Source organism: Betta splendens, chromosome 14, assembly GCF_900634795.4.
Source record: "Betta splendens chromosome 14, fBetSpl5.4, whole genome shotgun sequence".
NCBI lineage: Eukaryota > Metazoa > Chordata > Actinopteri > Anabantiformes > Osphronemidae > Betta > Betta splendens.
In genome coordinates, this window is record NC_040894.2 from 4,550,025 (window position 1) to 4,574,886 (window position 24,862).

Consider the following 24,862-nt stretch of genomic DNA (forward strand, 5'->3'; position numbering starts at 1 on the left):
AAGCCTTAAATCATTCTCCTAATTCCTTTCATACTTTTCTTCTGGCTTCAAAATGCTGTCTGCATCACTAACGCTTGGCTGCGATTGTGTTGTAATTGAAGCCCTGTGATAATTAAAGACTACAGCAGAGACGAATAAAGAAGAAAACAAGGAAGATAATGGAGGAAGTTGAAGGAAAGGTGACACTGGGATGAAAAGATCAGCGTGTGTGTGTGTGTGTGTGTGTGTGTGTGTGTGTGTGTGTGTGTGTGTGTGTGTGTGTGTGTGTGTGTGTGTGTGTGTGTGTGTGTTTAATCTCTCAAACCTCCACACAGCATGGCAGACAGCAGGCAGGAGATGGTACTGATGGCGCCCGGAGTGAAGGGAGCAGCTCGCTTGCTGCCAACATAAATCAGTGTCGTGCCCTTGAGCCACACCTTTGTAGGGAGGCAGCCACTGAAGAAGCTCTGCCCTTGCTTCCACTGTCTGAATGTTTATCTACACTGAATGGAGCAGCTTAAAAAATACAACAACGATATTAATAACACATTTGTTTGGCTACTTTGTATTTAAATATTCAGTAACATTTTTTAAACACAACACAAGGTTTTCACATCCAGGAGCCTCCTGCCTCTCAGGGCATTTGTGGAGCTGTGAGCAGCCACTGAGGCTAAGCTAGTAAATCCCTCCAGTCGTAGGCATAGCTGCTTGTTACACTGCAACGTCTTGTTTTTGCTTTGTACATGTGCTAAATACAAAAGACGTGACATGTGGGTGTGGAGGATTTGGAAATGTTTAAGGCAACTGACAGCTGGGTTCAGTAGTAAAACACGGTTATGGCTTGTGATGCTGGAAACGCCATTAAATGGCTTTAGTTGTGTGCGGACAGGCAGGCACACTGTTAAAGCGACTGATAGTGAAACACTCTTATCTCAGCAGTTTAATTCCTTTTTTGTTGGATATTTTGTATATCCAGAAAACAAACATTTCTCTTTTTTTGGAAAATTAAAACAAGACAAACAAAAACAAAAGCATTGCCCACCCACTTGTATAAAGACGTTTTTTTAAACCTATTGACCAGTGATTTACTGAACACTGAATGAGGAACTAGAGACACATAAGTAAAAGCATTAATCCTAAACACTGTATCTTTATGCATATTGTAACAGCTTAAAATGATCACAGTTTTTAAAAAGGCCATAAAATTCTATTTAAAAGTAACAGCTGGCATAAATAAATACCATTCTTCTTCGTCTGGTTTTCACATGAATCACTAATCGTCTCTCTGCTGCTTATGTCACATACTGTATGCTTTGCACAGGTGAAGCCACGCGTTGTTTGGACGGCCGGGACACACTTCAGCTGGCCAATTTGCGGATGTTGCTGAGGAGTCTCCGGCTGTACTCCCTGTGGTCCAGAGGTTGGACCTCCATTACCGTTACCTTCACTCGGCTCTCGTCCTGAGGAAAGAAGACAAACAGCATCGATTTGAAGTGCAGGAACATCTGACAGAGACGTTTCAATCCGCTCCAGCCATCAGCATTCAGGGCTGGACTGCTTTAGGAAATAATCTACTAAAGTCAACAGGCTTGAGAAGTGAATGCCTTCAAATTGCAACCAAACTCCCTGAGCATTGTCAGGGTCTAATGCTGGAGGACTGAAGCGCCTGCTTTTAGTGATCTTTGGTGCCAGCTGACAGGACTTTCTACAACCCACTGGTCCCTCTTTTACCCTAATGAAACCCATATAGTACGTCTGAGTCTGCTGACAAGAAAATCCTTTTCTTGTTTTTCCATTTATGCTACGGATGAAAACCCCAACTCACACACACATGATGTAATTGGCAATACCATTCTGAACACAATACAGCACTGCGCTGTCTATCATCCTCCCAAATGCAGTAGCTGTAAGTCAAGTGCTGTTCAGTTCTTTGGCCATCCCAGACCGCATTAGCATTTCTTTAAACTCCTTTAAGCTAACCACAAACTGACAGCGCTGTATATCTGACTGAACACCTTAAAAATCCATCTGATCTGGTGTGCTTTATGGAATGTTGTGCATTAAATGCACAGGACACGTGGAAATGATTATACTGTGGAGCGCACGCATACAGGATCCCAATAGAAAAGCCAAGGCCACACAATTTATTGTTAGGAGAGATGCATTTCATTGCATATACCAGCGTTTTCCCATAGAGCCAAAAACTCATTATGGTTATAATCACACCCACTATAAAGGATTAAACCCAAGACAATTCATTAATCAATTAACAATTCAGCCGGCATAACAAGCATCATGGATTGAACATTTGCCCATTATCTCATACAGTATGTGATTCAACACCTCTATTAGTGTTTTTAATTCGCATCCTCCTGAGGACAGCAGGGAAATTAAACAATATGGGGGGCCGTCAAAACAAAGGTTCCGCTTCATAGAAGGTGACAAATTATAAAAAAAGAAGGCTTGTTAATTTAATGTATATGGACTAATATTGCATCACATCAATAGAAAACAATTACTCAGTGGCCTAACACTCACCCCTGTTCTCGAACTCAATTTAAGATAGTGGGTCGAGCTACGTTATTCCCCGAGGAGCCAACAGCACAACTCAAGATCCAGGCGAACAAACACACTAAAACATGAATGCGTTTTAAAGAGACACACACACAAAATATCTTATTGCTGCCACAAGAGCAGAATTAATGAGATGCTATATTTAATCAAAATGCATAATACTGAGAACCCCTGTGGAGAATAGCACTTATTGGTGATGGGCTGTTTGTAATTGGGAAGTGTATGAGCGTTTTCTGGACATGCTGTCAGCTGCGCTCTACAGACGTTAGCGTTAGTCAGCTGCTTCGCCGATCTAAGATGAATACATTTGTGTTTTGTCTTTCAACTATGATGCTAATCCTCCCTATATTTAATATCTCCAGCCATGTTAGACACCTCTCAGACCTTAGTGAAGAGATGTGAAGGTGACGCAGACAGGCCTGCTAAGTGGTTTGCTGAATATAAAGGCAGTGGCTTAAGTGAGTGTGTGGCCTGTCTGTCAAAATAAAGCAGGAAAAATAGACGCTCTGACAGTAATGTATTCATTGAGACAAAAATCAATTGATTCACTTCAGACAGACAGATGCACTCACTCATACTGTACCTAAACACTGGAGACCCTTCTGCAGGCTTCTCTATTTATTCCTCTTCATATATTGCTAATACAGTACTATCAACGATATCATGGAACGCGTTCAGCCTCATATAGATTTAAAGACTGGGACTGAGTATCCTGCATCCGGCTAATGGCTGGAAATCAGATACACTTTTCCACATGCTAAATGCATCAATGATTGGATTGTCTTTTAAACAAATGCAAATAAGATGTTTATGTGAAAAATGCACTCATCTGTGCTCAGTAAATCTAATCTTAGGGAGTTAATCTCATCTGCTCCATCATCTGTATTCTGTTAGCTCCACCTTTATCAGAGAGAAAAGGCCGACATGCTACACAGAAGAGCAATTCACCACGCACTCCGCTGCTTCTGAGGCGCTCAACCTTAGTAAAACATGACTGGCAATTTTTTTTAATACTACATGATGATTGTTGTTGCCCAGACGTCTGTCTTCTGAAACAATTTGCATTTTCATCTGTTTCCTGCGTAAAAAAAGATTCAGTGCAATGAGACACAGACCAAAACTAAACGCAAGTAGTGTTCAAAATTAGACTTTTTTCTAAACTTGTTTTTTCTCTAAACAAAGTTGTTCCTTTTTGTGTTCTATAAAAATTGACAAGGCACAAATTTTGTTACATTACTTGCTCTACTTTTATGAAACAGTGTGGCACAAATCAAATCAGAGCCTTGTACAGGAAGGAACCAACGCAGAGGTAGAAAGATGCTCTGAACAAGAAAACCACAGGCTCTCTGTTCTGTATCCGTCTTTGTGAATCATAAGCTCTGATACACAGCAATAAACTTCGACTAACAACCACCGAAAATAAATTCGGCACACATTGATCAGCCTTGTGTAGAAGACAAATGTGCTCTGCATTCATTATCTCTAGTAATAGAATACTGAAATCATCAATTTCACCTTGTTCCTCTTGGGTTTAGATCAATTCTTTCCACTTGCAACAACACAATGAATAATAAAATTGTTTGCAGCGCATGGAAACAGTCTTGATTATAGACCAATATATACAGTCATGTTTTTAAATGAATAAGATGTAAGCAACTGTTCTCCATTACAAAAAGGTGTCAATTGACTTGGGTGATTTCTATATGAATTGTTAATAATCACCATATCATGTTTATTACAGCTAAATTATTATGCAATTAGGAAACTTAACGCACAACTAGGTACATTACAGCACATCATCTGTAGTTATGGGTGAATGCAACTTTTGTGCTAATGGTCAATGCAGAAATGTTAAACAAGTCTGTTACAGGACATGCATATTCATGTGTAAAAGTCTAAAAATTATTAACTTTAACAGGGACAGTGTGACTATAAAAGTGACTTATGGTGCGTGTGTTTTTAAGAGGTCAGGACACAAGCAGTCAGCGTTCATCCTTCTTCTCAATCATTCCACACAGACTTTGGTATGTGCCCCAGCAGCAAATTAGACTCTGAATAATTAAGCTAATTAGGCTTAGACAGACAATAGCTAAATGCTAATTAGCCCCTAATTAAGAGAAATGAATCCACAGCTGTATTTGTTTTCTGTTATCCAAAGTGCATTGGCTACATAACAAGCCCCTTGTCACTGTGATACTAATTGAAATGATTTTAGATTCACGTTGTGTGACTAACACCGTGTTGTGATTATTCTGCATTTTACGCATCTTATTTTGTGGCTTTACATGCCGGGGACGGCAGCTCAGCTGAAGATAATAACTAACAAGCCTGCTGGTTGCAAACACACGCATGACATGCAGGTATTTAATTAATAGCACAGATCGCTATGTATCATGTTAATAGCTCCAGGGAATACAAAACACCACACTGAGTAAAAACAGTGACATTTCCTTTGTAGTAGTCATATTTTATGTTACTGAACCTCACTATTAATGAGCAAGTACCAATTAAAACACCACATCTGAACACTGTGCAGGCTTCACATTCATCAGGTTTTATCTGTCACTATAAAAGAGGATCCTGTTGCATGTGGGTGTGGGGCTGATAAATATCAAATGTGAGACACTTGCAGTTAGGTGCTCATGGCTTTACACACACACGCACAGTTTAGGTTTCGTACTGTAGCTGTAGAAGACGAACCCTGAATGAAATTTTGTTACAACAATGCCACTTGTTAGTAACCCTGGTGGTCCTCAATGCCCATTTTGCAGCACCATTACTAGTGTATAGGACAAATAAAATGCCCGTCTGTGTATTTTTTTTGAAAAAGCTATGAGACAGCTGTTTAAAAAAGACATGACCCAGTCAATCAGGGCTGAGCGTTCCTGCAAGGCTGAGGCTTAAGGAATATCTGGCACTTGCTGGACATTAATTAGCACCATTGTTTGTCATTAAATTCAACACCCATTAGCAGGGACTCAAACTGCATTGCACTGTATTACATTGTGTTGTTAATACAGTAGATACTTACATTGTATGTTTCCAGTTTGACCCTGTTCTTAAAGATGTGAGTTGTAAAGTTAACTCTCTGGAAGACTTCATCAAATGCAAGTTCATCCTTAGAGACACACAAAGAACAAGTCCATACAAATCAGTGATGGACAAGGAAACAGTTAAGAAAGCAGACACTTGGCAGATGTGAACAAACCTCTTTAAGCAGAACAATTTGTGGTGTGTGCAGTATGAATGTGTGTGCATGTGTCTCACTGTGTCTCTGAGCTGTCCCAGTGTTTCAGAACTGTGACCTAACAGGACCTCTGCTGTCTCCTGGAAGCATGTCACCCACTGGTTATCCTCAAAGTCTGCCAAGTTGGCCTGAGAGTTAGACAGAGAGAGGACAAAGTGACAAGTGATTATCTATGTGCTAGCTTCTTTCTTACACCATTAAAATCCATGAGTTGTTCCTCCAGATACTGTAAGTATAGTAGTAAACTGCCCGATTCCTCTGCTAAGTGTCCACTTCGTACTTACAGAGAGTAGAAGTCTGTATTTGAAGTTGGGGAACTCTCTGTCACACTTTTCACAGCGATACAGTCCGTTCTGCTGGTCTGTGACTTTCTTGTTGCAATCTGCAGATGGACAGGCCTGATACAGACAGTTCTCCTTCCGTGTATACAGCACCGTCGCCACGCAGCTGAAATAGTCCGCCTGAAAAGTGATAACAAAACAGAAAAGGGAGAAATCTAATTATGAAGCTGCAGTGGAAAGATCAATAAAAGACACAAAATCACATCCAACTGGTGCAATTTGAGCAACGATGAGGCTGCAGTTAATTTGCAGGTTCTTCCCCCTTTCACAATATTATGCTGAGGAGAAATCTAACCTGCAAACAAATGGGATGCTGGAATCACCTTCCTGACCAAATTAACATTAAACACATGTTTAATTACCGACAACCTTTCTGCCGCAATTTAAAATGCTTTATTTTATGGTTGCTGAAACCTGGATGCACGAAGAGAAGGTGGCTGACTGATGCAACATCAGCCTTCCTTAACTCAGTCCTGATCAGACGCGTTTCAAGAGTTTGTATTTGTATTAAGTCACTCTTACAACAAAACGGCAATGGTGAAATCACTCCCACTGGTGGAAGAAAAGACGGTGGAGCAGCATGAGTCACCAGATAATTAAACATGCTCCTCAAAAGCACAAGTGATGCCACAGAAAATGTGGTAAACTGACAGAAAACAGGAGAACGGCTGTAGGTGGATAGAAGTGATGACAGATGAAGAGCCAGACTAGTAGTGTTACGGATCATCTACGCCCCCCGTGTAACTGGTAGATCTGTCATTTCAACGTGCTGAGCATAGTGTTGGCAGATGTTACAGCCACGAAGAAAACTGAAGCTGTCTTTGTGTCATCCTCGTGGTCCCTGAACATCTCATTCGTCTCACTTTTACCTCTAGTATTAATTAAAAGGAATCAAAACACTACATTACATACAGTGTATGTATGGTTGTTCACATTTACCTCCAGTAATAGATTCAAAGATAAAACTGTTAATATTAAAACTATTTATTGTTTTTTTTTTATTAAAAACTGGCACATTTTTATTTTGAAGTACATAAAGATTTAATAAATCCTAGCTGAGATCCCATCTTTGTTTCATTTTCAGCCTAAACAAGACTAGGATTGCTTCATGTTTACATGTCAGCTGTGATTCTAGTGAACACGTTTTTGTCTGACAGGAGAAGCGTTCTGAGCATCGCAAACACTGTTGCGCTTTTCACCATCCGCGAGCTTAAAAGGTGTACGATAAATGGACCAGAACAAATCCCCTCATCGAAGCGTTTGTTATGTAGGAGGCTGCATCTTGGTAAATGACGCCAGGTGGTTCAGGCCGTCGGAATACAATGAGTAATCACTAGTGCACAGAACAAGAGTTAAAATCACCAACAGAGACTCAAATGACCCATTTCAGAACTCTTTCTTGCCAATTAACTGAAAGGGTTCATATTCAGCCCACCAAGAACTGAAACAAAGTGTCATTAAAAGACTCTCGGTCTTTGATTGGAACCATGCAATAAAATTTGTTTATTCATCTATTTGTGAAAATAATATACCTTTAAGAGACGCGTGATCACTTGATGTGACATAAAATGCTAGAGAACTAAAACGAGGGATAAAACACGCAGGGGAAGAAACAGAGGATCAGACGTGAGCGCAGGAAGCCCTTCGATAGTTGTAAGAATGCAAATAAGCTGCTTAGAGTGAAAAAAACAAAACAAAATAAAATATAAATAAACTGAGATCAAACTTGGCTGCAGCAGTCAAACCATTGCCAACCAGTCAGTCCAGCTGGTAGATGCACGCTGTTTACACATCTCTATTTGACTTCCAAACAATCTTGGAACAGTTTAAAACGAGAGCGGTGGGAGTTTGAGAATTCTATGCATAATAGATGCAAGATGAGGCAAATCTCGCTCTCCCTGGCTAATACATAAATTGCACTAATGCACGCACACACACACACACACACACACACACACACACACACACACACACACACACACACACACACACACACACACACACACACACACACACACACACACACACACACGTCCAACATGCAAGGTTATATGCAAAGACCAAAACTTACACATTTGCAATACAGATACATTCAGCTGAGGTTTTGAATTTAAATTAAACAGTACACAGTCAAACAGAATCTAATTAAAATGCAGTGATGTTGCAGTAATTTAAACAGATATTAGCACCTAAGGCAGCAGAACTCACACTGCTAAAATCAACAGCTAAAACGGAAAGAAATGCTAATTCTGGGGGGGGGGTCTGTTCTCTCGTCCTGTGGAGAAGCAGAGCACTCCATTTCCATAAATATAAATACAGTATAAAGAACACACACCACAGATGAACTGGATCTCACTGGGAGGACGGCCGCACCTGCGTGCAAACGTGGACGTGAGCGACAGCAGTGGGTGCAACGGTGCACGTGCGAACGCCTCACCGGAGGGCGTTCCTTCCACCCAGAGAGCGCGTTTCTAAACAAGATGCTGGAATCGCAGCCAGAATTCTAAATGAAACGCTTTAAAGCGCGTTGTTCCGAACAACGGCGTCTACAAGCCAGCGCTGGGCCAGACTCATTACTAATGTTGGCCTAAATGGGTTTATCAAAGACTCTCTCTAGAATATTGGCCAAATATACTCACACAAAACACACACGGACTGGGCGCCGCTGTCGTGTCGCTGCTGTGTAAAGCGTTTAGTGAGGAAACACGTGAAAAGCCCACTGCGTTTCTGCATCCCTTGTGAGGCTGCTGCTGTCCTGTGTCCCCGCGACCTCTACACATACTGTCAGTCAGACTTAGAGCTCTCTGACACTTCCCTCCCGCCAGCTAGCACTGACTCACAGCCACATAATCTGTCCATCTACACAGTACCCATGCCACACAGCAAGAAGCCCTCGGAAGCACTTACTAACAAGTTTTCAGGTTTTTTTTTTTAATTAGGAGAATTTCTCCCGTTAGCAACAGCCCACTCCTCCTCGACACTCCACTCCCATGTTTCCGCCTGCGTGCCTGCCTCATCATGTTTTACAGACTTGGGCAGATTGGAGCGCTGCGAGGCTGGAGAGGTGGGAAGGCGAAGGGTGGGGAATGTGGTCGGAGGGTGGACGTGGTGGGCAGTAAAAGGACGTGGTGATTTCTTGGGGGGTTTGTTGAAGGCTCGTGATGCTGGCAGACGGTACTGACGACATGAGGATAAAGGTCAGCAGGATCTGGACCATAGTGATTCCATCACAACTCAAGCACTCTAAATAAACCCTCCTGCGTCTGCCATCATCGCCTCCCCTCTGTATTCCAGCGTGTACACAGAAGCCTTGGGGCAAAGTCTTAACCTCAAGCACACTGAGAGAAGACACTGCAAACAAAAACAGAGCCACCAAGATGCTCACGGACTCACAAACATGTGCAGCATTACCTACAGATGCACACGCACACACACGCGCACACGCGCACACACACACACACACACACACACACACACACACACACACACACACACACACACACACACACACACACACACACACACACACACACACACACACACACACACACACACACACACACACACACACACACACACACACACACACACCATTCTGAAAGCGGTTTTCAGTTTTATCACACCAAATCCCTGTGTCACCTTCTGGCACCTAAATGCAATTAAAATTTGTATGTGGAAGGGCAACCAAGTGAAAATCTACTTCACATAATTGACGTGGCTGCACATGCCAACTTTAATACTTGTCCCAAAACCCCAACACACACGCATCCGCGTTAATTAGAAATGGCTTGTGCACTTACACCCACACACCGAGAGAGACGCAAACAGGAGTCGCACTCGTTTATGGAGGTAACAGGTAGAATGTCAAATTAGATTCCTTCAACCTATAAGCTTTTCATTATTTAAAGTAAAGCGGCAGCTTCTTTAAAGCTGGTCCGTTACAGAAACAGTTGGGGAATAGACATGAGAGCGAGGAGGAAAAACAACAATAGGATGAAAAGCCTAAGATGTTCTTTAACACGCTCCCACCTTTCAAATCCTTTCCCCACATCTGCCAGTTAGCTGCTCCTACCTGTACCTGAGCCCAATGCCACTCGTCGTTTCTCTAAGTCACCACACTGTTTACTCCTTCACTTGTGACCTTATTCTGTTCAGTCCTTCATTGCAGCTTTACCAAGGAGCTGCTCTCCCTCACTCCTCTGTCTCTCATCTGTCCACATTCTCTGCTGCACTGACTTCCCTTTCATAACACGATGCCCTTACCTCCACGTCCAACACATAATTGGAAAACTTTATTACCAAAAAACCCCACACTGATCTTGAAACTCCCCCTAAGTGACTTCTAATTAAACGTGAAGGATGAGGGGAACTAGACAGAGATAATATTTTGGTATTTTAATTTAGATAAAAAGTGATTGGCACAAATTGCTTACAGTTAAACAAAATGATTAGTTCAATTTTGAAAAGAGGAGTAATGTATTATCCCCTATTTGATAGTTATAATATTTTATTTCCTAAGTTGAAAAAAACAGACTTGACCAACAAAGCAGCTTTTGAATTACAACTAAGCAATCAATCGTCATTAAACTTTATTCAGGAGATTTCAATCAAGGGATAGTCACACTTGAACAATTGACTGCGAGAGACTCTCCAGTAATTTGTGGTTAGAGAGAAAACAGTCTGGAACAGAAAAATGTCAAAGTGGATGCTCATCTAAAGGGGGAGCTTTCATAGAAACAAGCTCGGCATGGTCAAAAATAGCAAACAAAAGAAGGGAGTACAGTCCTTACTCTGGCCTTTCTGTTTTAAAAGAACATTTTCTGTACTGGCTTCAGTGAAAAATCTCCCCTCGTTTTCTATTTATAAGACAGTTTAGAAATCACATGATAATTCTGTGTCCTGAAACACACTTTGATTGTGAGCTCTTGTAAGGAGAACAATGCCTATGTCAGTTTAAACTCTATTGTTAATATATAAGCATCACTATCTCCCTCCCACAGCTAAAACAAGAAAACCATGACTTTAATCCATGAAGTCATAGCAAGGTACAGCCTGGAGCTGCTCTAGTTACCATGAATGCAAGACTGACTGTGGATTTTTTGCTCCATTTAAATTTAGCTGAGAAATAGTCTGTTTTAAAATAATTAAATCCAGGTCTGGTCATAGTAAAATTATATATGAAAGGTAAAACAAGAGGGCTTTGGTTTAATCCCTATATGGTAGAACAAAAATAACTGAACAAAGACCGATTGTCGTTTACCACATTATGAAGATGTTTTAGGTTTTGCTTTCAGCATGATGCAGCTGAATTCGGTTGGGGGATGTAGCACCGTAGAAAAACATAAGCCACAGTCATGAGGTAGTAGGAGCAAGTGAGGTAAAGAAATCAAGAAAACATGTCAAAGTCCGTCAGTGTGATGGATTTGTCCCCGTGTGGCTCAGAACTTTAGTGCAAAACACTGGAGCTTCAAATCTTTGATTCTCTGGGACTGACACCAAACCTCAGTGTTTACTCTGCTTGTTCAACAACACAAAGACGCTGCGCTATCAAACTCTGCTGTACAATGCGTTTTCTGTGGGGGTTTCTCTCATTCTGCTCACTGTGGCCGGCTGCAGAGTGAGCAAAGGATTTTACAACTCACATCAATCTGCAGCCAAGTTTGCAGAAAGAACCAGCTCTGAGATTATCTACGACTGCAGCACAAACGGCGCGATTTAGCTCCTTGCCGTTACACAACGCGTGGCTTTGCATCAAACAGTACAGTATTTCAGTGCAGGTCTATTTCTAGCACGCTATTAATTTCTTTCTATACATGCAATTGTGCTTACCTTCTCTCCATGCCCCATCTGCTCATTCTTGACATCGCTCAGTGTTTTCCAGTTCATCGCTGCTCCGTGGCCCAGAGACCTCATTTGTGTCAGGGATTGACTGTCAAGTGAATGGCCTTCCTTGTCATACCTGCATATTAAGAAACCCAGCAAGCATGTACAAATCACAGGCTCGTACACGACAAACATACTGTTGCAAATACAGTGAGGCATGTATTATAGATTAATACAAAACAAAAAAAAACAAAAACAAAACACCCATATTAAGTGATCGTTCTTGAGAACTAATACTGAGGTTATTAAACCAGACCGGACACAGCATCTATTATTCATCTGTAAATATGTGCATTTGTGAATTTATCTTGTGGACAAGAAGGAGTAACAGAAAGTGTGTTTATACAATAGAATGTGTTGCATTAAGAGACTTTTTTCCGTGTGGTATTGCACATTTACGTTGTCTCACTGCGCTGCATGGATAAACCACCCTCAGCCTTCAAAGCATATCTCTCTTAATCCCTTATCCGATCTAGCCACTACATTTGTATCCAGCAATCTCTTTAATCTAACATAAGACTGTCTATCATAGACAAATACGCCAATCTGTAGATCACAGTAGACTTACATGCATTTCAGGAAACATATGTAGCTTCTTCAGGGAAAACAAGAACACGTCTACCTACTGCTGCTATTCCTTTATCTACATCTACAACAGTGTCAACGCACCAGCGTGGTTTCTGCTCTGTATTGCTGCTCCGAGCAGAACAATCTAATCAAGGCATCTCCCAAATTCATCAGTTTCCTACAATTATGCAAGCAAGACGAGTTGGAGCCATCCCACAAAGCGTCTACATCACCACAGGAATGTTAAGTCAGATGCTCCGTCTTTGTAAAGCGCAGAGTTAATTATTAACAAATATTGGGGAAAAAAACACTCTCACTGCTCCTTGAATCATATTCATAGCCATTCGTTCAACACTGTCAGCATGTAAACTGTTGACGGCACCGAACGGCAAGAGAGATCAGAGAGAAAAGCCAAGGATTACAGAAGAATAGAAGAAAGGGGATGAGAGGTACCATTCTTTACTTGCGAATGCCAGGATGAGATGGTGTATTGACCAGAGACTAATAAGACCAAGATTAAAGCTGGAGCAATGGAGCCTGCCCCTCCCCTTCACCTCTAACACACACACACACACACACACACACACACACACACACACACACACACACACGCACGCACACGCACACACGCACGCACACACACACACACACGCACACACGCACGCACGCACACACACACGCACACACACACACAGAGGCCATAACGGGTACAACACAAACACACAGAAAATGTTCAAAGCCACTCTTCATTGATCAATTAGCCAATTTTGTAGGCCAGATAATAAGTCAAAGCATGAAGAGAACAACGCTCACTGGTTCCTATATGGAATTCTTTCCTTGAAGCTGTGAGAATGCCATTTGCTGCAATTGTCTGCATATGTTTCAACGCAACTCACACAGACAGACACGGACAATCGTAAGCAGCACTGAAGCGATGCTACTGTATGTACACAGCAGACAAAAGGAAAAACATGTATATGCATTAGTATTTCAGCGGTGGCCAGAGATGGAAACAGCTTAATGAATGAATGAGTCATAATTCAAAATCCCTGCAGGAAAAGGAAATAGGAGTAGTTTGACACGGCTCACCACGTGCACGTCTTCCTGCGCATGTACAGTAGCAGTTCAGAGATTAATTCTAAAAATATCTTTGTTCTTCTTCCCTGTTACTCCCTCTATCCAGCCCTGCTGGGACTGAGGAGACACATGCCACCGGTCTCCTGACATGTGATGCACTGAGGTCTATGCAGCAGTGTGTGCGTACAGTCATTTTATTACAGTAGGTGCACAGGACCAAACCTCTACACTCCAATAAATCAGTGGCATCAAGCTAAATATATAAAGCAATAAAAACCTACAGGCTCCAAACATTTATTTTACTATAGATTTAGATCTAAATGCCAGAATGATCACAATGTGTTGAATATTCTGTATGTATCTTAAATTCAGGTATATGTGCTAGTGTATTTGTGCACATCAGTGTGACTCACCAAGCCCTCAGTCTAAAGGCCTCTGGAATGTCTGGGTTTAACATGATTGTGGAGCTAAACAAAGCCGAGAGAGACCTGCCCCCAAAATCAGACAAGCGCGCTCCTTTGATGGCGACTATGGGCTGTCGGGAACCGTCAAACTTCTCTGCCTGGAAAAGGAAAACAAACAGCGCCAAACACCGTAATTAAGGATAAGAGAGTGAAAAGGCAGGTGTATTTGTCTCTGCATGCTCTGCGTCAGCCTCTGCTCTACAGAGACTAGAGAGCGTGTGATATAGCCTGCTTTAATAGTAATTGGACAACATACAGTACAAGTTAATTTGAAAGTCATTTTTGGATTTTGGCAAAGACGAGGGATAAGCCCCCTGCAGATTGAATGCGCTGAGAGAAGAATAGCGCCATTTCATGGACATTCAAGAATTATTTAGTCTCCCATTTAAATTCAGGGACTCGGGTCCAACACATTTCTGAAGGTCACAGGGAGGATTTGACCGATCCACATTTCACCGCTTAGAAAAGCCAATCAGCCTGCCCCCTAGGCAGGAACATGCACACAGATATGTTATGTTCTCTGACAGGCATAGATACACAGATGACACCTTCATAAAAACATGATTAATAACAGCCTGTTTTATGTTAGACTGCAAATCCACCGGTGGATGCAGAGGGAGAGCAAGAAGAGGCAGACAGAGAGTGAAAGAGTGATTATAGTTATTACCTCCTCTCCCCACAGTGTGACTGTCACCACTTTTCCAGTTGTGTCTATTAGGTTGAGGGCTCTCTTGGATACTTCTCTGCTGGTTTTAGTGGTGATACGAGATACATCCTCCGCACTCTTACACACTCCAATCACATCTACAAGCAGAGAGAGTAATTTTACATCATCATTAACAGGTGACAGATTAACAGATCCAGCTCCTGGATACAGAAAGACAAATACTTAAACAGATGTGAGAAAAGGGAAGCGATATTGTGATATGTGAAGGGCTCCTTCTGTAAAGTCTCTAGGTGGAATAAAGCATAAAAATGCCCCCCGGATATACTATACATAATGTGAAGTGATCACATCATAAGCGGCGAAGATTCAGCCCAGCAGAAAGTCGACAAGGCTCTGAGATCACCAAGTCACAGCAGACTGACGTGAATGTCATAACAGGCAAGCGAACACCCAGGCCCACATTCGGAACCGCAACAAATACACTCATTCCTCATTCATGCTCAGGGCCTAAACACTTCATTCAGGATTACTGCAGCTAAAGGCAGTGACCGCTGGGCTGCAGGAAGGTGAAGAGGCTGGCGTAGCATGACTAATACAGGAAAACTGCATCAGAACAAGTCCAAAAAAATTAGAAAGCACTTATAGTACAACAAGCACGATTGTCACAAAGTCAATGAGAACAAAAGAAAGAAGTCGTGATTAAGACCAGATGTAGCTAAAGATCCCAGTTACATCCACTCCAGGGGTTTGAGCTCCATCCTGAAAGTATTGCATCTGAGTGACATTTGGATACATACGCTGCTGGTAAAACAGCGGTCTAGTGTAAAAAAAAGGTGTCAAATACTTGTAAATGTCCACATGGGTGTGCATGACACAAAAGACTCCTGAAAGCGTAGCTCCATAGATCCGCTGGTGTTCAAAGTCCTCTGGGCACCTTTAAATGTCTTAACTTAATTAGTCACTTCGCCCCATAGTGTCAGGATTACCTGCCAATGCATTCAAAGAAATGACTGGAGAGAATTATAATACAGACTTTGCAAATCAGCCGCGCTCTGAAATGCAGCATCCTGTCTGCTACCCTCTTCCTAAACTCTCCCTCTTCCCCTCCCACTCCGCTCTCGGTCTCTCAGCCCTTCTTAATTCCATTATGACTGAGACGGTGTCATCCACCTCTGAACTCCATTATCACCACAGGAACAGGCTGAAAGTTCTCATTACCATGTTATAATCCCCTATTTAACAAAGGAGCGCAGGGAGACGGAGTGGAGCGAGAGTGAATGGGAAGACAACAGATGACACGCAGGACATGTAACACGGCCCCTCTGCGACCGACACGAGCACATTCCTCCAGGTAAACTCCCCCGAGCGCCGCTTGTCATTTGCACTAATGCAGTCAGGCAATTTTCCAATCAGTAGCTCCCAGAATGTTGTTTACTCTGCTTCGTGGCCATTACGAGCAGTATCTTACTTAGGCTGTGATTCATGTATGGCGTCTTGCATTTGTGTTGTGCAAAAAAAAAAAAAAAGAAGCGATGCAATTCTACAAAACCCACCAACTGACGAGTGAAACAAAATGAGCAAAATTCCACAACACGCAGGTTACATCCTCTCACCTCTGCCTCACACCGGCAGCAGATTCCATAAATTAGAGCCTCGCTGCATCATCGCGCTTATAACACAGAGCGGACCGACACAAGCACAGTGTTGAATCACTAATTTAAACACCAATCTATATTTGGACGGTCCCAATTTACCTGTCAGCGATAAAACATTACTGTCAGTTACAGGCAATTCTAAGCTACGTAAAACAGTGAGATAATCATTTCCCTCTTGTTATCTCTGCTCTTTGCTGCATGTCTGAATTAACCTTCCTTGTGAACCTGTCATAATATCATGATGTTCACAACTGTTTGGCACGCTCCTGTCTATTACTGTACTGCACCTCCATCTTATACTCATTCATGACCGTCTTAGCCTGATAATAAGAATGAACATGCGTGACTATATGATTGTTTGTTATAATTTGTGACAGTATACTTTAGTCTCTGTAGCGTAAATATTCTGCTAAGTAAAATCAGTGCATTGTTAAATTGTGCTAATTGATGGTCTGCCACTTACTGTACCTACGGTTTGGGCATTGGCTGATTATCTTTGATGCCTTGACTGCAAAAACGAAAGCTTCTGACACACAAGCTGTGTCTGAAGCCTCCACAGCTTTTTCCTGACTCATGATGCTGGGGATGTGCTGGCTTTCCATTAATAAGCAGCTTCTCTTACCAATGATGGCGTCCTTGTCTCTGTTTTCCAGATCTGCGATGGGCACAAAGTCACAGTGCACCGTGGGAACCCCTTCACTGTCCTTACATGGCACAATGGATGAATGAGTGTGTAGGGTCATCTCGTAGTCATTCTTCAGTGTAGTGTACTGCTTGTTGGCCACCTTCAGCGTAGCCTTGGAGATGTAGTACACCTGCAAACCACGGTGTGCCGAGGTTACATTAGATCTAATCAAACCGGTCATTTCTTGAATGTCTGAAGGAACTAGGACTGATCGGATTTGTCGACTGTTTTATTGACCCTGGCAAGGAAATTATTATTAGAATACAGCTTCTGTTCCACCGAAAAGGTCCTGATACAGTATAAATGGAAAAGCCTCCAGGTCCAACTGAGATGTGGCATCATATCGGCCCCATCACTTCTCTAATTCACCAGAAAATAAGAAGCAGCCAAGAGTGAGTCTGCTAAACAGCACAATTTGAAGCCAATCTATGAGGCACACTTTACTCTCCCATCTCTGTCTCTCTGCCTCTGACTTCTTCCTTTGTGGCTTCTCTCCTTCCTTTCCTTCCCCTCCTCTCTCTGATTTGCCCCACACAGAGATAGGAGCATGAAACTAATGTGATAAGCATTCTGACTGCTCACAGCCAGTTACACCCACTCACTGCTCACTGTTCTGTCAATACTCAGATCATGAAGAGAAGACAAATTCATTCCTTTATTTATCTTTTGAGGGCAGAGGGCACAAATTGGATCTGGAGCTGTGGTGGGAGTCGTTGCCAGTGGCTGATACCTGCACCATTGTCAAAGCAAAATGGTGGCTGGGGTTAATTGAGTTACTAAGTCCTGTGTGCCAGCATGAGTTTAACATGAGCTTTAACATGCTTTTTATCTGGCTGTAATTGCAGAGGAATACGAGAACATGTAAAGAGCACGCTCTGGGTGCTCAGCCTCATACTAATTTCTTTCTCTGAAACAAAAGCGTGGTCGTTACTTTGTCAGATGGTGTCAAACTAAAGACAAAGACTTTACTTACTGTATTAAATGTGTACATTTATAGACTTAGTAATCATTAATTATCCCCCGCTCCCCCGTCTCTGGATCGATTAAAAGAGAGGTGTATCTAATTCATCAGATGCATGCAGTGGCTGACACACTTTTTTTAGCTATGGAGCATAGCCTAGAAAGATTCAATGTCAAGACATAACATGACTAATAGGTTAAAACACAAATGACAGGAAGGGGCTCTATTCAGCTAACTTAGACTAAATGCTGATTGATTCAGGCATTTTGTTCACATTTGCTGCTCAGGTTTACTCTGCAGGTGCTATTCTTTTACTCAAAATTAAAAACATGTTTTAAAAGCTATTCTAGAAAGAATTCCAGAGCAGACATTTGCATGCATCCAGTTATCCTGTGACAGTCTGCTGTTCATCTTTGAGATAAAAGTGAGTAGGATTGGCTCACCTTGCCCTGCTCCACTAGAGAGAAGAACTTGTCCACCTCATTGTTGAATGCCGTGATCTTGATTTCTCCCTGTTGACCAGCACATTTCTGTTTTTAAGATTTTGATGCATGGACAAAACGGAAAAACAGCAACGTGTGTAATAGGATGACATGCAACAGCGAGCCATTCAGAGCTCCTCTACTCACACTTTCATCCACTATCTCAAAAGAGAAGAGCTTGCCCTCTCCTCTAGAATTACTCCAAGTGCGGATATTGGACTTGCTGGTGACTCTGGCTCTGATAGTCCACCTAGGCAAAAATCACAGTCGACACAAAAAAACACTTACAACATACAGCAAAACTAAATGTGTGCAGATGCCAAAAACATCCCTTTCTTAAAATGTCCACTAGAATGATTAATAATTGATCTGCTGATGTCTACACACCAGCTGGACGAAATCAAAGCTTTGCGAATGTTTCTTTTATGGGAATCAAGACAGAACACTTAAAATGCAGCATATCCTTGTTAAAAAAAGTTTTCTTTGACCAACAAAGCTGTGCACAGAGGAGTCTGTCTAAAGGTCAGCACAAACACAAAATAATGCAGCTGACACGCTTGAAAAAAAAAAATACATTTTGTTAATGAGTCTCCCAACTCAGCTCACATCAGTCACTAAAGGGAAACAACTGCACACAGGAACAAATCCTAAGGAAATTGAATGAGTGGCTTTTTGAGGCCGAGACTTTTTTTTTAATATTCAGAAACTTTCTTTTCAAAGGGTGAACTAGGTGTTGTACATCTGCCAAGTCATGGATGAATTTAAATGTGCTTCTTGTTCTGTTTTTAACAACAGCCAGCCGAGCTTGCCAGTTTATGCAGCAGTGAGCTTTTTGACTGTGTTGATAATTGTGCAGTGGAGGAAATTCATACCATAACTTTTTGCCTGCAATTAAATCCCCTATCATGAGAGCAGCTGTTGGCCCACAGTGAACCCCATTACCTGCTCAGTATGGATAAGACTGCTACACCAAGGTTTATGGCAGCCAAAAGCCAATTATACTCTGCTCTAGATGATATTACTTAACAGCAGCAGAATGAGACCAGGAAGCCAAAGACACTGTGCATATACAGTAGAGTACACACAACATAGAGCACGTTAATACTTTGTGTAGGACACAAGTGCACAATCACACATCTGTACTTTTCATTTCACGCAAACATATTTGGTTGAACCACAGCTGCTGAAGTCATCTGTTTTACTCACTATAGGTGTTCCCCAACTTCAAAGTTAGAACAGTCATCAGTTTATTACAACACCTCGAGGCGCAGTTATCTTTACAGCTTGCAATTTCAAACTGGGCTACCCTATTAGAGCACAAACATGGAGACTGAGTTTGCAAGGTATCTTTACTTCAATCTGGGCTACTACTACCGGCTACACTGTATAGTCTTCTGTGGTTTAACATTGGAAACTGAGACTTGAGCCAAATCAAACGATAAGGAAGGAAAAATGAAAAAATAGCACTAAAGTGTTACCCTGGAGGAGGTAAAAGCTTTTGAGAGGGGAGTAATACATGGGTGGGGGTTTAGGATGGTCATATTCTCACCAGGCTCAACAACAGAATCAAAACCTCAGCAACGGACCATAAAGAACTGAAAGTATCTGTCATTAATGTGTCCATTTCTGACGCAAGACCCGTTATTTCATTTCCATGCAAATGGGCTGACTAACACGCACACGCTCAAATTCACACAGGCACATACTGATATAGGAAAAAAGTAATGGATGCACATATACTGTAGACCCACTTCCAAACATGCCCCAAAGAGCTACTCAGAAATGACAGAATGGGGAAGTGGAAGGAAAGCACACAAGGAAATAATGTGGCTTTGATAAGTAGTCAAACCCCCTTAACCTTGTGCACACTTCTGTGACTCTTGTGAGGATAAAGCGGCTCAGAAGATGAATGAGTGAGTGATTAAATGGTCATTATTTCCCATCAATCTACAGAGAATAACGTGTAATGACAAGGGTAGTTCAGGGTACGTGCAAGATGACCTTTCAGCACAATAATGACCTGAAGCTTACGACGAAAAGTATGTAAGACTGACTTGGGGACAAGCCTCTGAATGCCCTTGAGAGCAGCTGTGGATCTGTAGAAAGACCTGGAGATGAATCCTGCCCATCCACACAAAAATAGTAAAGGACTTCCTACAAGAAATAGTTTCACTAATGAATAGGCAGAAGACATTAAAGGGAACAGCTGGTAACCACTGATGCTGTGTTCAATTTCTCTTGCCTACAGTAAATCATGCTGTACAAGTACGTCAAAGTAGGCACTTGCAAATATGGACAGTATGCCTGCTTACTTGCTTTGGTAGGGGTTAAGGTTAGCAATAGAAATCAGATTTGGAGAAGTGCTGGTAAACTTCATAGGAGAGGTCTTCATGGGAGACGTCTTCATAGGAGAGGTCTTCATGGGAGACGTCTTCATAGGAGAGGTCTTCATGGGAGACGTCTTCATAGAAGCGGTCTTCATGGGAGACGTCTTCATAGGAGAGGTCTTCATGGGAGACGTCTTCACTGGGGAGGTCTTCATGGGAGACGTCTTTATAGAAGAGGTCTTCATGGGAGACGTCTTCACTGGATACTTCCCCATGAAACCTCTTCCACGGCTGCGGCTATAGGAATTACCTGCTGGGAAGACAAAATAAAGACAATTTTACAGTATTGGATTAACATAAGAATTCAAATGGCATAGTGAATAAACCATTGATTCATTTGATTTGTTATGAACTGTATGATTTAAAATATATAAATAAATTGCTAATATTTGTAAAATACAATTATGGGCTCAACCACAGAATGGAAGCAGAACAAAAATTTCTGGTATGTTCATGTCTTTCGAACTTGTTGAATCATCTGACTTAAATAACGGCACTAAACTCTATCTTCAGTACCAGTATCTGATGTTGAGCAGTTAGCAGTGCTATTGTCATCTCATAACGTGAATAGCAGCCAAAACTTTAAATTCCTCTGAACCGCTGCCTAAAGATCTCTCTGTAGACCTGTGTTGGGCCAATAAATTAAGCACTGCTGTCCCTCACGGGTACGACTAGTAAACACTTATTTCGTTTATAATTACTCTATTTTGTCTTTCAGTAATTGGAAAAAAATATATATTTAGGACTTGTTTGCTCAATTTCAGCCTTTTAACTAAGACACCAGACAGAAAAACACACACTACAGTAGTACCACAGGCATCATGGTCAAAGTGAACACCTTTACAGTCTGTGGGTACCACCTTTGTAGACAGTGTACTGGGACTGGACTCTGTCTTGCTATGATTTAATTTAAAATCATGAAGTTTTCTTTACTGAAAGGCTCTTCCTGCCTCTTGCTGAGCTAAAGTTCTGAGGTTAAATAGTTTCACAGTTATGGGCACACAAAGCCTAACAACAAAAAGTTATTTTTTTTACACAAATGCCAGATAACTTGAACAGTTTGAAGCAGCCTACAGAATTACAAGGTGCTACCTCACCTCCCACAATAAAGTAGCATCAGCCTTTTCAGCAGTGATCCGATTGAGTTAGTTAGCTAGTCCATGTCAAACTTTATTTCAGGAAATGTGTCATTTTGGCACAAATGATCTTCCATATTGAGCAGCATTTGGGGAAAATACTGGATGAAAAGATGCAATTCTGCAAACTCAGTACTGATGAATCCACATAATTTAGGATTAAGATCAGCACAGGCGAATAAATATGCAAATTACATGTTCAACAGTTACAGCATCATGGTAAAAACACGAAAAAAGGTGAGAATGAGAAAAACATATAGTCACAAATGGTAAAGATAATGTGTAAATGTGTGTTTACGTAAGACAGCATAGAGAAGAGAGAGGGGTGGGAGAGAGAGGAAGGGAGAGCTATGGCAGGATAAAGGAAACCTGCAGAGAATAGTCAGTGATGAATAATGAATATTTTTTAAACTGCACTTCAACGAGCGAAGATCTCCTTTTGGAATTTAAATATCATATGCAAAGCATTTTGAAGGTAGTCTATTTTAAGTGATATCTGCTGATGAATAATTAAAGTGTAACACAGAACTGTCTGTGACTGCGGCGTGATGACCTCTGACTTTACGCTCGCTACCTATGGACTATTTTTTTAAACCATTTCAGAATGTGAATGTTCTTCTCTGTGTGTCGTGCTGAAAGTCTGACACCAGAGGAAAAAAAACGTTCCCTGACCACATTCCATCACTCAGGGGATGTCAGAAGTCACTACAGACCTGAGTATCTAGAGCTGACACACGCGGCTCCTGTGCAGCTAATTACGCTTCCTGCTGACCTGACTTATCTGCCTTGTGACCTGGAAATTGAAAAGAGATCTGACACAATCAAGGCCAGCAGAGAGAAGCCAGGAACCATGGGTGTCTTCTGTAACACTATTTCAATGAGGATCTGTGCATTCATTGGCCAGATCTAATAGGAAAGTAAAGAAACGGGCACACACTGTGGATGTACTATTATTATTTTGGTATGTTACTACTGATTAAGTGCAGTAATGCAGAATCAGCAAATGACCTTTGCATCAGTGAAAGTCAAAGACTTTTCTATTCTTCTAAAACAACTTCCTTACTTCCTAAATAATAGATTACTGTTGTTGCTTGTCGCATCAAATGCTGCCTGAACATTACGAACTTGCGCACCTGCAGCCTTTTATAGACAGACTGCTTTTATTACTGCACTTTATCTGCTGTATTATTTCAGTAGTCACTAAATTTATTTGTCTACTGGTGTTTTTCTATGACGCTCTAAGGCATCATCAGGTCTATAATGGACCTTAAAATAGCAGCCTTACGGGTTAGTTGAAATGCTGTGCGTCATGAGTGGTTGGCCTCTTGTGAAAATGACAGCGGAATGAGCAAGAATATCTTATTTCATAAAATACAATTGCCATATCTTTACGTCTTTCTCTCTTTTGAGCTCTCTGGAATCCCTGGAGGAGCCAGAAAGAGATGCCGGAAAGCAAGGAGTCACATTAGCCAAATGGAAACACCCAGGGGATTCAATGTGTTGCTCAGGAACTCAGACTTTACAAGGACTAGAGACCAGACTAATAAATCAGCAGCCTCCAAAGTCATTACATCGTCTAAAGCTGATTGGCAAAACTTAATTTGTAGTATTTAGCACTGCACACAAATTTATTGATTTACTAAAAATGGAAATTAGAAAAGCATTGAAAAGTAATCAAACAGAGACTTGGTTAAGGAAAACAATTTAGAGTTTATGCATAACGCTCAGTTACGGCGCTAAAGAGAAACACAGGACCATTCCATCAACAGAACAATTAGGCAGAGCAGCAGGGTTTGTATTCCTGGCAGGATCTCTGAGGTTACGTGGATCAAAGGATATAACGAGAAGAGAGTCTGATTAACTACTTAATGCAGAGCCTCATCTTTGCTGAGTCAAATTAGTTGACTTTCTCTCTCTCTCCTTCCATCTGCGCAGAGCTACGTGGGGATTCAGTCCACAACACAATATTCATGAAGCCATGAACTGAAGGAGCCATCAGCCCACACAATCTCCCTAAGTCAACACACACACACACACACACACACACACACACACACACACACACACACACACACACACACACACACACACACACACACACACACACACACACACACACACACACACACACACACACACACACGCATATATATACCAAGCACTCATTATCCACCCACATGCTTACATCCTCCACTGAGGAGGACTACTGGGTATGTTTCTGCCACATAAAAATCAATGTTGATGCTGAGAGCAGTTGGTGGTGTAAAACAACTGAGTGAAACAAAGGCTAAGCTAATAAAAAAGAGCCAATAACGCTGACTACTTTGGGCATGATACATGGCACCAGCCATTTTGGCAGGAAATCAAGCGTTATTCGGGCGTCCTTTTCTGTTGTAAAGTCTGGATGGTGGTGAGCTGCTGAAAGGGGTAAATTATAGATTCTACCTGCTGCAGTAGCCAGTGGGCAACAAGACAGCTTCCTTCTCTGATAGCTGAGCACTAAATAAGATAAAACTGCACAATGCAATGTGAAAAAGGCACTTGAGTTGATGTAGAATTTCCTTTGGGTAATTTAAACTAATTTGAAATTCACACTGTGCTTTAAAATCCTGTTTCTCCAAGCTTTTAACCCATACTTGGTCTACATCCTTTAAACACTGGGGTGCTATGACCGTCAAAAAAAATGGAAATTAGAATTTTCTTGTTAGCTAGCTGATAGTGTTGTTATGAGTGGTGTATGTTAAATGAGATGACAGC

The 24,862-nt window shown here is 41.6% G+C and overlaps 1 protein-coding gene across 3 annotated transcripts in view; it reads right to left on the bottom strand.

The window, feature by feature from the left end:
• Positions 1 to 893: 893 nt before the first annotated feature.
• LOC114869807 (replication protein A 70 kDa DNA-binding subunit-like) overlaps positions 894 to 24,862 on the bottom strand; it is a 29,688-nt gene continuing 5,719 nt past the window's right edge. For 2 of the 3 annotated variants that reach the window (XM_041073899.2, XM_029174319.3), the window contains exons 7-17: positions 20,895 to 21,222; positions 18,730 to 18,832; positions 18,544 to 18,612; positions 17,077 to 17,269; positions 14,800 to 14,936; positions 14,082 to 14,230; positions 11,971 to 12,100; positions 6,085 to 6,261; positions 5,821 to 5,928; positions 5,585 to 5,671; positions 894 to 1,439 (exon numbers count right to left, since the gene is read on the bottom strand). In XM_041073899.2, coding sequence (XP_040929833.1) covers positions 1,338 to 1,439; positions 5,585 to 5,671; positions 5,821 to 5,928; positions 6,085 to 6,261; positions 11,971 to 12,100; positions 14,082 to 14,230; positions 14,800 to 14,936; positions 17,077 to 17,269; positions 18,544 to 18,612; positions 18,730 to 18,832; positions 20,895 to 21,222 — 1,583 coding nt within the window. In that variant the 3' untranslated portion in view covers positions 894 to 1,337. The remainder of the gene's footprint in view (positions 1,440 to 5,584; positions 5,672 to 5,820; positions 5,929 to 6,084; positions 6,262 to 11,970; positions 12,101 to 14,081; positions 14,231 to 14,799; positions 14,937 to 17,076; positions 17,270 to 18,543; positions 18,613 to 18,729; positions 18,833 to 20,894; positions 21,223 to 24,862) is intronic. The other variant, XM_029174320.3, reaches the window with a different exon arrangement.